General features: G+C 44.2%; 1 protein-coding gene across 16 annotated transcripts in view; it reads left to right on the plus strand.

Moving 5' to 3' along the window:
* The window catches only part of LOC148473391 (uncharacterized), a 56,071-nt gene extending 43,882 nt beyond the window's left edge, over positions 1 to 12,189 (plus strand). For all 16 annotated transcript variants that reach the window (XM_088459645.1, XM_088459643.1, XM_088459644.1 and 13 more), the window contains one exon: positions 8,577 to 12,189. In XM_088459645.1, coding sequence (XP_088315771.1) covers positions 8,787 to 10,502 — 1,716 coding nt within the window. In that variant the 5' untranslated portion in view covers positions 8,577 to 8,786 and the 3' untranslated portion in view covers positions 10,503 to 12,189. The remainder of the gene's footprint in view (positions 1 to 8,576) is intronic.
* Positions 12,190 to 14,379: the final 2,190 nt, after the last annotated feature.

The raw sequence follows: 14,379 nt of genomic DNA on the forward strand, positions 1-14,379 counted from the left end.
CCCATACCTGTTGGGCAGTGATGTGAATGTAGAAAGCGACATTATGTAAAGTTAGAGGGTAGGTAATTGACTAATTTAGAGGTTACATGGGTGGAATTTGATAATCTTACATAAAGAGACCAGTTTTCAGTGAATGCTTCAAGGTTTGGACACTAGTGGATAGTATTGTTGTGCGTGGGAGGGCATTACTCAGAGGACAGCCCGAAAAAAGTCCTGTAACCATGAATGGGAGCAGGTAATGAGTGTGGATGAGGGATGCAGATCCTGTGCAGAGCGAAGGGGTTGATCTTTGAGATAATTTGAGATAAGCGAAGAGATATATGTTGGTTTCGTTTGGCAAATAGCCTAAAGTAGAAGTATTTTACATTGGTTACCAGGTTTTTACTGAATTCAGTGTGGGGTCTGACAGCAGCAGCAGAAGAACATTTTGCGAGGTAGATCAGTCTAGTAGCTACACTAAAAATAGATTGTAGGGGTGTAAGTATGTTTAGTGGAAGACCAATAAGGAGACTATAGCAATAATAAGATGATGAGTGTATGAATTAGACTTTCTACTTCAGGGTCCATAGAAGGTCCACAGGGTGACCTTGGGGTATAGGTAATGCAGAGTCATCTGGGCACCTTACGCAGTACATTTTTCTCCCAGGATGCAAAGGGTCTCCCTCTATACCCCGCCCCCGGGCCAGAGGCTCCTCAGTTTCGGTGGATCACTGAACACGCACTGGGGCTGTTGCAAACAGCTCCTGAAGTATGAAGATTAGAAGAATAATTTTCTTCTAGTGTGGACAGTCCAGTGGAAGTTCGCACTTCCGCGTTGTCACCCCGCTGGCGCAGAGACTCCGGTACTGATCCGGGGATCTCGGCAGGCCTCTGGGGTCTTTGCTAGCAGGGACCCCATAGGATCCCTAGACTGCAGCTGGATGCTACAGGGTAGCAGGTAAGCGACACGCAACCGCTGTGGTGCACGCTGAATCGCAGTCTTTTTCCTCGAGGGCTGGGGACAGCGTGTGGAACCAGGCACTGAGTCCTGCGCTTCCTTGCGGGACCGGTCCAGCATCTTAGGGGTTAATCGTTGGCCGGGGGAGGCAGCCTTCCCTGTTTTACAGCTGGCTCCTCCCCGCTGCACAGCGCGCTGCCTTCTGGCTCCACCTCCCCTGCTCCCCTGAGTTCTTCGGCGGCCATTTCTCCTGGCTGCGTGTCGCAGATCTCGGCGGGCGGTGTGGAGTCCGGGTCCCCCTACATACCTCTCCTCTTGGTGGTGGTCAGTATATGTAGCGCTTTGTCCTACTAGACGCTAAGTCTGTGTAGTTGACCAATAAGTGCCATTAAGTGCAGGTATTGTTATTATTCTGCATTATCTGCTACTGTATGCTGGCGCTGTCTGTCTGAGTTTCCTTCTGTACAGTCAGCCTTTTTTTGCTATCCCTGTACTTCTTTTGCTATTCTGAGCCTTAGCACTGGTGTTGTGTGGGTGCAGCTAAAATCGCAGTCAGTTACCTTACTACGTAGTCACATTTAAAGAGTAGTATCCTCTTCACTGTCTGGCAGTGAGAGTGATATGCCTAATTTGGCTCCTACTAAGCTGTGCTGTAAAAAATGTACAGTGTTGTTAGGGGCAGGGGACATAGCCTCTGAGGAGTTATGTTTGCGGTGTTATACCCCTCCAGGTCCCTCTGCAGCTTCTGCCGCTCAGCAGGATCCACCATGGGAGTGCTTTGCAAAAGCACTGACGGCCATTGCGGGGCATTGGGCAGGCCCTCCTGTGTTTCCACAGTTCGGTCTTCAACAGCAGCACCTTTTGCCAGCGCAAAACCTGCTGCAACCATCTACACCAATGCAGCTGTTGCCTCCTCCTCCCCCCAGTGGGTTAATACATTTCCTGCTGTGTTACAAGATGCAACTGAAGTATGGCATATGGTGTATGACGCACCCATCAGCAGACCGGATAAAAGTCTTGCTGTTGTCGCAAACTACTGTGTGGGATGACTATGATGTGCCATCTGAGGGTAGACTGCCCCCGGATGATTCTGACTCTGAGCCCCCTCCTCAGGAGGCAGAGGGGAAGTCAAAAATATATATTCCAGTTCTGATACAGGCTCTGAGGGCAGCCCTGATAATTGAGGAGGATGAGCCTTCTGTGCCTAAGTCTAGGCATGCATATTTCATGGAAGAAAAGGTGACTGAGGCTATATTCCCATTGTCTGACCAACTGGTGAATCACTTATTAGCATGGAAAACGCCAGGGAAGCGTCATCAACCTCAGAAGCGTCTAGCCTCTGCTTATCCTTTTTGCTGAGAATTATTTTACCAAGTGGGAGACTCCACCGGTGGTGGATTCCCATGTCACGCGCTTGGTTAAGAACGCAACGCTACCTATGCCTTCCATGTCATCCCTGAAGGATTCTACAGATGATAAGGTAGAGGTCTGCCTTAAATTTGTTTATTCCCTTTCGGGGGCTGTGTGCAGACCAGCTATGGCCATCTGCTGGGTAGCTCGGGCCATGGAATGTTGGGCTAACAACCCGGAAATATCCTTGGCCCCAAATGATACCAGAGAACAGCTGAATCTTGTGGGAAACCTCAGAGATTCTGCTACCTACATAAATGAGGCAGCGTTGCCAGGATTTCCTCGGCGGCTTTTGCAGCTCGCCGCTCTCTGTGGCTCCGTTCTTGGAGGGCAGATGCAGATTCCAAGAAGGGGTTGGTGTTTGCCTTATGACGGTAAAGTTTTGTTTGGCCCTGATTTGAACAAGATTGTGAATATCTTGGCAGCAGCTAAGTCTGCTTGTCTACCTTCTGCTCCAGCCTCTTCAGGGGCTCGGACTCCGTCCTATCGGGCCCCAGGTAAGGCTAGAACTCAGTCCTTTCCCAGGCTATCCACCGACGGGAAATCTGCCTGGCCTAAGAAGCAGCCTTGGAGTACCAGACGTCCGGCTGCCAAGTCTGATGACAAGCCCTCCGCCTGATGTGACGGGCCTCCTCCTGGGGGATCCCAGGGTGGGAGGCTGGCATCTTTAGTTCACTCAGTGCTGGTGTCAGACTACCACGGATTCCTCGGTGAGGGAAGTGGTCTCTCTGGTGTACTCCCTTCTTCCCCATCAGTTCTTTTGCACAGAACTTCCACAAAACTTGGACAAGGCTTTGGCTATTCAAGAGGTGGTACAATCCATACTACAGGCAGGGGTCATGGTACCGGTCCCGTTGTCTCAAATGGGCACAGGTTATTATTCCAGCTTTTTTCTAGTCCAGAAACCAAATGGTTCTTAACGTCCTATTCTCAATCTCAAGTCCCTGAACAAATTCCTCAGGGGTGCCCAGGTTCAGGATGGAAACTCTGCGCTCCGTTATACTGGCTATGGACCTGGGGATTTTATGGTGTCTCTGGATATTCAGGATGTATACCTGCTTTTTTCGATTTGCTTCAACTCACCAACAGTTTCTCAGGATTGCTGTGTCATGACAACATTTCCAGTTTTGGGCTCTGCCGTTTGACCTTGCAACTGCACCTTGAAAACTCACAAAGGTCATGGCAGCAATGGCGACCCATCTGCGGCTTCAGGGGGGTCCACCTGTCACCATACCTGGATGAACTCTTTCTACTAGCAGGGTCCCCAGAGGTGCTTCGCCACCTGCAGCTGACGATATCTGTGCTCCAGGGGCAAGGGTGGTTGATCAATTGAAAGAAGTCCTCGCTGATTCAAAGAATGCTCCATCTGCGAGCTCTGTTAGATTCACAACAGCAAAGGATTTTTCTGACAGCAGAGAAGATCTACACTTTGCAGACGCGTGTACGCAGATACTTCACAATCGCCGAGTGTGAGTCCACTCAGCCATGCAGTTACTGGGATCGATGGTGTCGACGTTCGACATGATGGAGTATACCCAGTTTCATTCCCTGCCTCTGCAGAAGTTGATCCTCTCCAGGTGGGACGGATTACCCCATCATATACGGACTCAAATGATGGTGCTCTTTCCGGAGGTGTGCCTATTTCTGACTTGGTGGCTGCAGACGGACCACTTCTCCAAGGGGCTCCCCTTTTGGATCTCGGACTGGGTCCTTCTGATGACAGGCGCAAGTCTCTGGGGTTGGGGCGCAGTGACAGGTCCCCACTCCTTCCAGGGAAGATGGACCGCAGAGGACCTGCGCTACCAATAAACATTGGAAATTCGGACAATTTTCAGGGCCCTGCAACAAGCTAGACTACTGCTTCACAGACAGCCTGTGCAAGTACAGTCAGACAACGCCACGAAGGTGGCTTACTTAAACCGTCAAGGAGGAACTTGAAGTCAGGCGGCAATTACAGGTGTCTAACATGGGCGGAAGGCCATCTACCACCCATATTGGCAGTGTTCATTCCAGGAGTGCTGAATTGGGAAGCGGACTTCCTCAGCCGCTACGACGTGGATCCCGGGGAATGGTCTCTTCACCAAGAAGTGGTTTCAGCTCCTAGTGGACAAGTGGGGCCTTCCAGACGTGGACCTCATGGCCTCTCGACTATATCACAAACAGACACTCTGCGGGTCCAGGACAAGAGATGCCAGGGCCCTCTTGGTGGACGCCATCAGTCAAGTGGACCTTCCAGTTTGTGTACCCGTTTCCTCTGTTCTCCCTTCTTGCATTCTTCGAAAGTTCAAGCAAGAGCTAGGCATGGTCCTGCTGGTGGCTCCAGCATGGCCCCGACGCCCATAGTACTCAGGTCTGCAGAATCTGTCTATTGACACTCCGTTGCTGTTGCCTCAACGTCCGGACCTGTTGTCTCCAGGTACTTGCCTTTACCTGGACTTGGGTCACTTGGCTTTGATGGCGTGGCTCTCGAGACATCCCTCCTAAGGTCCAAGGGATTTTCTAGCTCTGTGGTTACCACCAAGCTCAGAGCAACCTGCTTCTGCTAGAATTTACCATAGGGTGTGGCACAACTATTTTTATGGTGTCTTCCAAAAGGATATGACCCCCGGGTGTTTAGGATATCCAGAGTGTTGGCTTTCCTGCAGGCAGGTTTGGACCTGGGTCTCCGCCTTGCTTCACTGAAGGTCCATGTCTCGGCCCTTTCAGTATGGTTCCAGCGTAGGATTGCTTCTATTCCTGATATTCGCACCTTCTTTCAAGGGGTCCTTCGTATCCAGCCTCCCTTTGTCCCTCCTGTAGTGCCTTGGGATTTGAATGTTGTCTTTGGGGCCCTCCCTTTGAACCACTGGGCTCAGTGGAGCTCAAATGGCTTACTGCCAAGACTTTCTTCTGACCATTGCTTCGGCCAGAAGGGTGTCCAATTTGGGGGCTCTCTCGTCGTCCCCCATTTCTAGGTTTTCATCAGGACAGGGCAGTGCTTCGGACTCGTCCTGGTTTCCTTCCAAAGGTGGTCTCTAGTTTCCACATTAATCAGGAAATTATTGTGCCGGGTTTTAATTCCCCAGACCTCTCGGCAGGTGAGGCCTCATTGGATGTGGTACGTGCCCTCAAGATTTACGTGGATTGTACCAGTTCTCTCCAGAAATCAGACTCCTTGTTTGTACGTCATTGTTTCCACAAGAGGGGATGGCCGGCCAATGAACAAACTCTGGCTAGATGACTTCGTATGGCTATCTTTGAGGCTTACACTCATGAGGGCCTTCCTGTGCCGCCCCCTGTTACTGCTCCTGCTACTCAGTGTGTGGGTCCTTCGTGGGCAGCTCGTCGTGGTGCCTCTGCTGTACAGCTTTGTAAGGCAGCCACATGGTCTTCTATCCAGACCTTTTAGGGACATTATGCTTTTGATATCTTTGCCACTCAGGATGCTTACTTCAGGCGGTGGATTCTCCTTTCTGCCCAGGAGCGTCCCCGCCCTTGAAGGTACTGCTTTGGGACATCCCCAAGGTCACCATGTGGACCTTCTATGGACCCTGAAGTAGAAAAGTAGAGAGATGCTAAGAACCTACCCTTGTTATCTCTCTTTTTCTACGAAGTCCGTAGGGCACCCGTCCTGACGCACCTGTGCTTCTGTTGGGCTTCGCTCTGGTCACTGGTTTTCCATCTCCTTCTGTGTGAGAATGTGATTCTTGAGTGTTCCAGACTTTCTTCTCTCTTTTATCCTCCTCCGGCCTTTGGCTTGCTATGAAACTGAGCCGCCTCTGGCCAGGGGGCGGGGTATAGAGGGAGACCCATTGCATCCTGGGAGAAAAATTTACTGCGTAAGGTGCCCGGATGACTTTAATCACCTATACCCAAAGGTCACCCTGTGGACCCTATGGACATCGTAAAAAGAGATAACAAGGGTAAGTTCTTACCATTTATCTACTATTTTGCAGTGTCTAGTGTGAAATTTCTGTGTATTCTGGATATGTTTCCTAGATGGATGTAACAGGATTTGGAAACAGGGGACATAACATACCACCTCATCAGTGAAGCATGGTGGTGGTAGTGTCATGGCGTGGGCATGTATGGCTGCCAATGGAACTGGTTCCCTTGTATTTATTGATGATGTGACTGCTGACAAAAGCAGCAGAATGAATTCTGAAGTGTTTCGGGCAATATTATATGCTTATATTCAGTCAAATGCTTCAGAACTCATTGGATGGCCCTTCACAGTGCAGATGGACAATGACCCGAAGCATACTGCAAAAGCAACCAAAGAGTTTTTTTAAGGCTAAAAAGTGGAATGTTATGCAATGGCCAAGTCAATCCTCTGACCTGTATCCGATTGAGCATGCATTTTAGATGATGATGACAAAACTGAAGGGAAAATGCCCCAAGAACAAGCAGGAACTGAAGACATTTGCAGTAGAGGCCTGGCAGAGCATCACCAGGGATGAAACCCAGCGTCTGGTGATGTCTATGCGTTCCAGACTTCAGGCTGTAATTGCCTGAAAAGGATTTGCAACAAAGTATTAAAAAGTGAAAGTTAGATTTAGGATTGTTTAGTTTGTCCCATTACTTTTGGCCCCTTAAAAAGTGGGAGGCACATATAGAAACCATTGTAATTCCTACACTGTTCACATGATTTGGATGTAATTACCCTCAAATTAAATCTGAAAGTCTGCAGTTAAAGCACATCTTGTTTATTTAATTTCAAAGCCATTGTGGTGGTGGTGAATAGAGGCCAAAATATGAAAATTCTGTCAATGTCCCAATATTTATGCACCTGACTGTAGGCATGCCACATATAATTTAAATCGGCAGAAGCTGCTTGTGTGTCCTATTTGAATCGACTTGCGAATAAGACACATTTGAAAGGAAATAAAGTTGCACGAAAAGATGCTTGGTGCTATGAGTCATGGCACGACTAGAAGGGCTCTTTAACACACAAGGAGGCTAGATCTATGAGGACACATCTGTAGGTAACTACTATTGGCCTGTGGGGACATTATTACTTCTGTCTTTGAAAGCTTAAGTTAGAGGTGGTGAGATGACCTCTCAGATGGAATGGCAGAAATACATTCAGTATTGCTGATGAACACAGATGACAATAGATCTGGAAAGTATAGGTAGATTTGAGTATCATCTGCATACAAATCATAAATCCGAAAAAGTTGATTAGTTTGCAAAGATGTGCTATAGATTGCGAAAAGTAGGGGAAACGAAGAAGAGGTGGGTCCAGAGAAACAAATCCTGAAAAAGTGATTTGGTAAGTAGGTTGAGATTCAGGATTGGGCATTGTGCTGAAGACCTAGGGATTGCATTTTTTGTATGCGAAGAGAGTGATCAACCGTGTCAAATGCAGGATAGAGATCCAGGAGAATAAGAAGTGAGTAATGGCCTTTAGACTTGGCAGTGATCAAATCATTGACTATCTAAGTCAGAGCAAACTCTGAAGTGTTGGGAATGAAAGCCTGACTGAAGTGGGTCCAAGAGTTTAGTGAGTCAATGTGTTAGGTGCAGTGTTTCCACTTTCAAATGTTCAGATTTCCTGGTCTCAACACTGGTTTTCTAGGAAAATTTCCCTGACCATTTTTTTTTTTTTTTTTTTTAAATACTGTGGTGATTACACAACAGGAGAGCTAACAAAATGAATTACAGTGGAAAAAAATGTAAAAACTGAAAAGGTAATTCTGTTCAGCCAGGAAAAAGAAAATACTATACCTTAACATTGCCAGATTTACCCGTAAACATGCTGCTGCAAACCATAAAAAAAAATCCAAAACTGGAAACACTGCTGAAAAACAGGACAAGAAACCCAAACGTGGAAACACTGGTTAGAAGTTTGTAGGCAAGTCTCTCAAGTAGCTTGGAAGGGCATAGGAATTGAGATAGTATGGTAATTTGAGGGTAGGTTAGGGTCAGAATTGTGTTTTTTCAGAATATATGTAATTATTCAAGCAAGCAGTAGAGAGGGATTACGATATATAGTTAAAGTTGGGATGAGTACAGGAGACTGAACTCTACGCATTTGTTAAGCGTATAGAAGGAATTTTCAGTAGGAAGATTATATAAGTGATACCATATTTTCTTGCAATTTCAAAAAAAAAAAAAAAAAAAAGAAACACTGCTTTGTTCATTTTGGGTAGATTATCATGAGGAGAAATAAGCAGTGACGTGAACATCTTACCTGTGCCTTTGTGTCTAACCGCTACATTTAATTGTTTTTTTGTTTTTTTTTCTACAGGATGTTCAAATGAATCTCCAGAATTGCTGGGTGATAATTGAAGCCTATTTCTTCACTGTACTGTTATACTTAATGTAATACATCAGAACAAGTGTCTGATATTTGATGCAGAGAATTCAATGCTATGTAAGGATGGAGATGTCACGGCCACAGAATATACACAGCCTCTGTATACGTTTATAAGAAGGAAACACTGGTCAATGAGAAACTATGACAGACCCTTACAGGTATATGCCTCCACTCCATGCACAATCTGCATCTCCTCTTAAAAATGATCTTGTGCCAAGCGAAGAAGAAAACCTTGGAGCTATTGATGTTTATATACCCACAGTTCAAACATCTCATTTTAAGGATAAATCAGTCTCAAGTGAAGACAGCAATTTGACAGACACTGATATTACAACAGATGATATGAAGATAGAATACATGCTAGTTAATATTAAGGAGGAATCTGACTCAGGTGATGAAGGACATGTCACAGATCTTTATACAAGCGCATCTACTCCTGTTAAGGAGGAATCTGTATCATGTGATGAAGAAGATCTAACAGATACTGATGTTTTTTCCACAGAGGACACAAAGATAGAATACACATTAGTTCATATTAAGGAGGAAGCTAGTTCAGGTGAAATTGAAAGTTTCACAAATACCGATAATTGCACTTCCAGAGAACAGAACCAACCCTCATTTGCTTGTGCGGAAAAGTGTAACAAAAATGTTCGCAGACCTCGGCCTGAGGCAAAACTCTTTTCGTGCTCTTTGTGTGGAAAACGTTTTAAGCATAACTCAAACTTGATTCTCCACAGGAGAATTCACACAGGAGAGAAACCATTTTTATGTGCTGAATGTGGGAAAGGTTTTATCAGTAACTCAGAACTTGTTATGCATCAAAGAATTCACACCGGAGAGAAACCGTATCCTTGCTCTGATTGTGGTAAAAGTTTTTCCCGCAAATCCTATTTGGTTAAACATCAGAGGATTCACACTGGTGATAAGCCCTGTATTTGTGCTGAATGTGGGAAAAGTTTTAGACTTAAGGCACATCTGTCTAGACATCAGAAAATTCACACAGGAGAGAAACCATTTTCTTGCTCGGAATGTGGGAAATGTTTTATCAGTAACTCCGAGCTTGTTATACATCACAGAAGTCATACAGGAGAGAAACCTTATTCATGTTTGAACTGCCAAAAATGTTTCATCAGTACCTCAGATCTTGTTGTGCATCAGAGGATTCACACAGGAGAGAAACCATATTCTTGTTCTGAATGTAAGAAATGTTTTATTAGTAACTCACATCTTATTAGACATCAGAGAATTCATAAAGGAGAGAAACCATATTTCTGTACTGTATGTGGGAAATGTTTTGTAAGTAATTCTGTTCTAGTTGCGCATGAGAGAATTCATACCGGTGAGAAACCATATCTTTGTATAGTATGTGGGAAATGTTTTACTAGTAACTCTGTTCTAGTTATACATCAGAGAATCCATACAGGAGAGAAACCTTATTCTTGTTCTGAGTGTGGAGAATGTTTTAGGCACAACTCAAATCTTACCAGACATCAGAGAATACACACTGGAGAAAAACCATATTGTTGCTCTGACTGTAACAAATGCTTTATTAGTAACTCTGATCTGGTTATACATCAGCAGCGAAATCACACCGGAGTAAAACCATATTCCTGTTCTGAATGTGGAAAATGTTTTATTAGTAACTCTGTTCTTGCTACACACAAAAAAATACACTCTGGAGAGAAAACGTATACTTGTGTGGAATGTGGGAAATGCTTTGGGCATAATTCCAATCTTCTTAGACATCAAAGAATTCACTCTGGGGAAAAACCATATTCTTGCTCCAATTGTGGGAAACTATTTGCCCAAAATTCACATCTTTCTAGTCACCGAAAAATTCACAAAGATTTATCGTAATTCTGTTTTCAATTGGGAAAATGTTAATACATTCTTGTTTTTTTTTTAAATCTTTTAGTATTTTAACATAAGACACTTACAAGAAAGCACATCAATATACAATGTGGTAGTACATAATCTCCTGTATACAGTAGAGCGTGAGTCCAATACATAATATGATCAACTTGAAAACATAAAAGCAAACTCAAAGAATGAGGGTTTAGCGATTGTATAATAGTCAAGGTGACAAAATATTAAAAAAAAAACAAGTTCAAGAAATTATGGATATTACAGAGAAGGGAGCGAAAGGTTGGACAGGGGAAGGGGGAGGACACTGTCCAGTTCTTTAAAGAATTTCAGAAAACACAGTAGATTCTATATATGTGCATGTTAGGAAGGTAACACTTTATACAGCTGTAGTTATTAGATATGAGCGGTTCGGTTGTGAGCATTAACGCAAGTTCAGATTAATCTTATTGGCTACATAAAACATGTGAGAGCCGGATAGTAAAGGTGCATACACACAACGATTTTGTAACCGATTTTCTGTCAGATTTTCCCTTGAGAAATTGAATGACTTATTGAAGTGTAATGAATGATTTTTACAACGATGAACGAAAAATGTTCCTTCCCTTAATGAAAATCGTTATGTTGGGACAGTCTGAAATGGACGATGAACTACAAACGGGAGCGCACTTTAACGATTATCGTTTGTTATCTCAGAAACTGAACGATAACATTAACCACAAATCGTTCAAAAAATCGTTACGTGTGTATGCACCTTTAAAATGTCGTTTTGGAGATCTGAACATAACCAAGTAAAACCAAACCACTCATCTCTTGTTATTAATTGTTTGAGAACCTGTGGTTTAGATGAACATGTCTAGACAAAACCCAAGCTCGGTCCTCAGGACCTCAAACAGTGCATGTTTTCCAAGTCTCTTCCCAAGATCACAAGTGAAATCATTTGCTCCACCTGTGGATCTTTTAAAATGAGTTGGTGTGTTATGACTATTCCTGTGTACCTAGTAGGTGATCTGAAAACATGAACTGTTTGGCGTCCTGAGGACTGAGCTTGAGAACCACTGATCGAAATTAAACTCGGAACTTGTTTAAGTGATTCTAATATAATAAAACTAAAGCGAATGTGGCTGATTAATTATGATTTTTTTTTGTGTTCCACTTTTTAGTCTACTAGTTATATATCTACAAGTCATGTAACGCAGCGAACCAGTCACCTTTGCGCCTTACACGATCTTTCTACTGACCTATAGAAGGAAAATTCCAGACAGTCTACTAAATGGTCTATTTTGTTATCTGTTCTTTAACTGTGATAGGTGTTGTGCACATCTGGTTTTCTTTGTCTGCTGCGTGAAAATATTGTAAACAAGTTTTGTGTTTTCTTTCTATATTCATCCAGGAATTGAAGGGAAACCATCTATAGTGTTTTTCAAATAGCCTACTCTAATTTTCCTTTTGGATTTATCTATCTTTAGAAATCAGTTAACCAATTTGTGGATAATTCATCCCATAACTGTAGATCATATGTTATTGACAGTTTAACCTTTATGAACTTTTAGAAAAGACATCTGTATTGGAGAAAGGGTGTAAGTACCCTTGGTTTTGTAATATATGTGGATGCAAAAGAAGATATACCATGCCCATCATAAGCAAAATGCACACAATATATGATTTTATTATTTGGAAAGGCAAAGGAGTTATTGATCTAAGCACCAGTGCACCACATAATGTAAAAGATATCCTCGCATTGAGTAAAGTTTGGGCTAGATTCACAATGTGACCACTTTTGCAAGCCATTGTTTCTCTACGAGGCTCCGCTGGAAATTTAAAGCGGCAGTAATAAGTGCAAACCACTACACGCCTTGCACTTATTATTATTGGTGCTTTACATTTCCAGGTTAAAGCAGTCTCTTCGTAATCTAGCACTTTTTATTGAAACTGGTCTTGGTGAAAATTTAGTATGGCATCCAAATACCTTTTAATGATTTTATATGCACACGTGATTTACTAAGGCCATATATGTTATGTGGTGTTTAGTATGTCTGATGTTAACTTGTTCTAAGCTCTTATTTTCAGTTAGTATATTATATGCACGCTGTTCACAAGACTTCTGCTTTCCCAATTTTGTGAGAAAACAGCTGTAGCTTTAAGTCTGCAACTACTATTGACAGATTAGAATATAATTTACATGTTCATTATTCCTATTTAAGAAAGTATACATGGATTTCTTAAATAACTTGCTGGTATTTCCACATGAGAGCTCAAGATCCCTTATTTTGAGTCCAGATAGCCCTACATCTTCAACATTTACTGTAAAAGAATAAGCTTTGGAGTACATAACGTAACAAGAAGTATTAAGATATAATTTAGATGACTTATAACAGAATGATCTACAGTGTGTTGTGGGCCTTCATGAAATGCCCACAGTTTGTAGTTAGGGCGTAGCAAGTCACTCTACACTCTAAGGGCCTGATTCTGAGTCGCATGCTGTAGTGTTGGTCTGTGTGTCTCTTGCTGTTATTCCTTTGTGACTTTATGCAATTACCGCTACACTCCTTTCTCTGTGGTACAGCCGTGTGTGAGAATGAGCAAGGACTGAGATGCCCACTCTGAGTATCTATAAACACCACTATCTGTCACATCATGGAAACTTACACCAGCCCCATGCTAGGTACAGTTTCTTCGTCAGAGTATGGCTTTCAGTTTGAGTGATTATGCATTTGAGTTGTAACCACTTTATCGACATGCCCATAAAATGGACCATCTCTGTCTGTCTGAACAGCCACCTCCCAGTCACTGCCCTGGAATGGCCAGCACATTTCCTTATTATTTCTGATCGTGTGTCTCAATCGCAACCTCGCCACTGCATACACACCCCGCATATGCTTTGTGACCTTTTAGTGACTTAGACCATAGGTTCTCAAACTTGATCCCCAAACAGTGCATGTTTTCTATGTCTCCTCAGAATCACAAGTAAAATAATTAGCTCCACCTGTGAATCTTTAAAATGTCAGTGAGTAATGAATACACCTGTGCACCTGCTGGTTGACATGGAAAATATGAACTGTGTGGGGTCCTGAGGACTGAGGCCCTCATTCAGAGGCAGTCGTAAGAAGCGACCGCTCAATCTGAATGAGGGCGGCTGCTTTGAATTTTAAGTGTGGCCTCCTGGTCGCTAGCTAAGCTGTGGGTTACCACCCACAGCTTAGCGACCGACCAGGGTGATGGTCGCGATGGTTAAGACCATCGCGACCATCAGGGATTGCGACGAGACCCTAAGGTTGGGTCTCGGCAACCGCAAGCCCCAGAAAGCTTCCTGCTCTGATCAAGCATCCTGCTGATGTCAGTGCGGCCGCCCACAAAACGGCAGGCGTTCCTTAAGTAATGCCTCCGTTTGTGAAACCACCCCTCCACCCAGCCTTCAAAACGGGGTGAGCTGTTGATCACCATCGATAGCCTCCCTTTTTGTAGAGAGCTCTGGAGCAAGAGCTTTTCTCTCGCTCCGGGACTTGCGCACGTGCAGTGCAGCCGCTGCGCGTGTGCAGGGCCATAACATCGACCCGGTTACGAGCGCTCAGCGCTTGCGACCGGGTCTGATTGAGGGCCTGAGTTTGAGAACCACTGACTTAAGCTCCAGACACACGGAGCGACTGTCACGATCAGACAACGATCAGATCGAACATCCAGCACATGCAGCAACCCCTCAACTACTAGAACGATCAGCGATTGCGGGTCCCTGTAGTAAACAGGCTAACTTGGTCGATATTGACCAAGTATGCCTGCATGCACGCACGATGGTCAATTTTGCTATCGACCATTCGTGCCCGCACGTCGACCATCATTTGGTCGTTTGCAGGGGCGAGAAACTCAGATTTTA

Source organism: Taudactylus pleione, unplaced genomic scaffold (genome assembly GCF_031769625.1).
Source record: "Taudactylus pleione unplaced genomic scaffold, aTauple2 ptg000923l, whole genome shotgun sequence".
Lineage (NCBI taxonomy): Eukaryota > Metazoa > Chordata > Amphibia > Anura > Myobatrachidae > Taudactylus > Taudactylus pleione.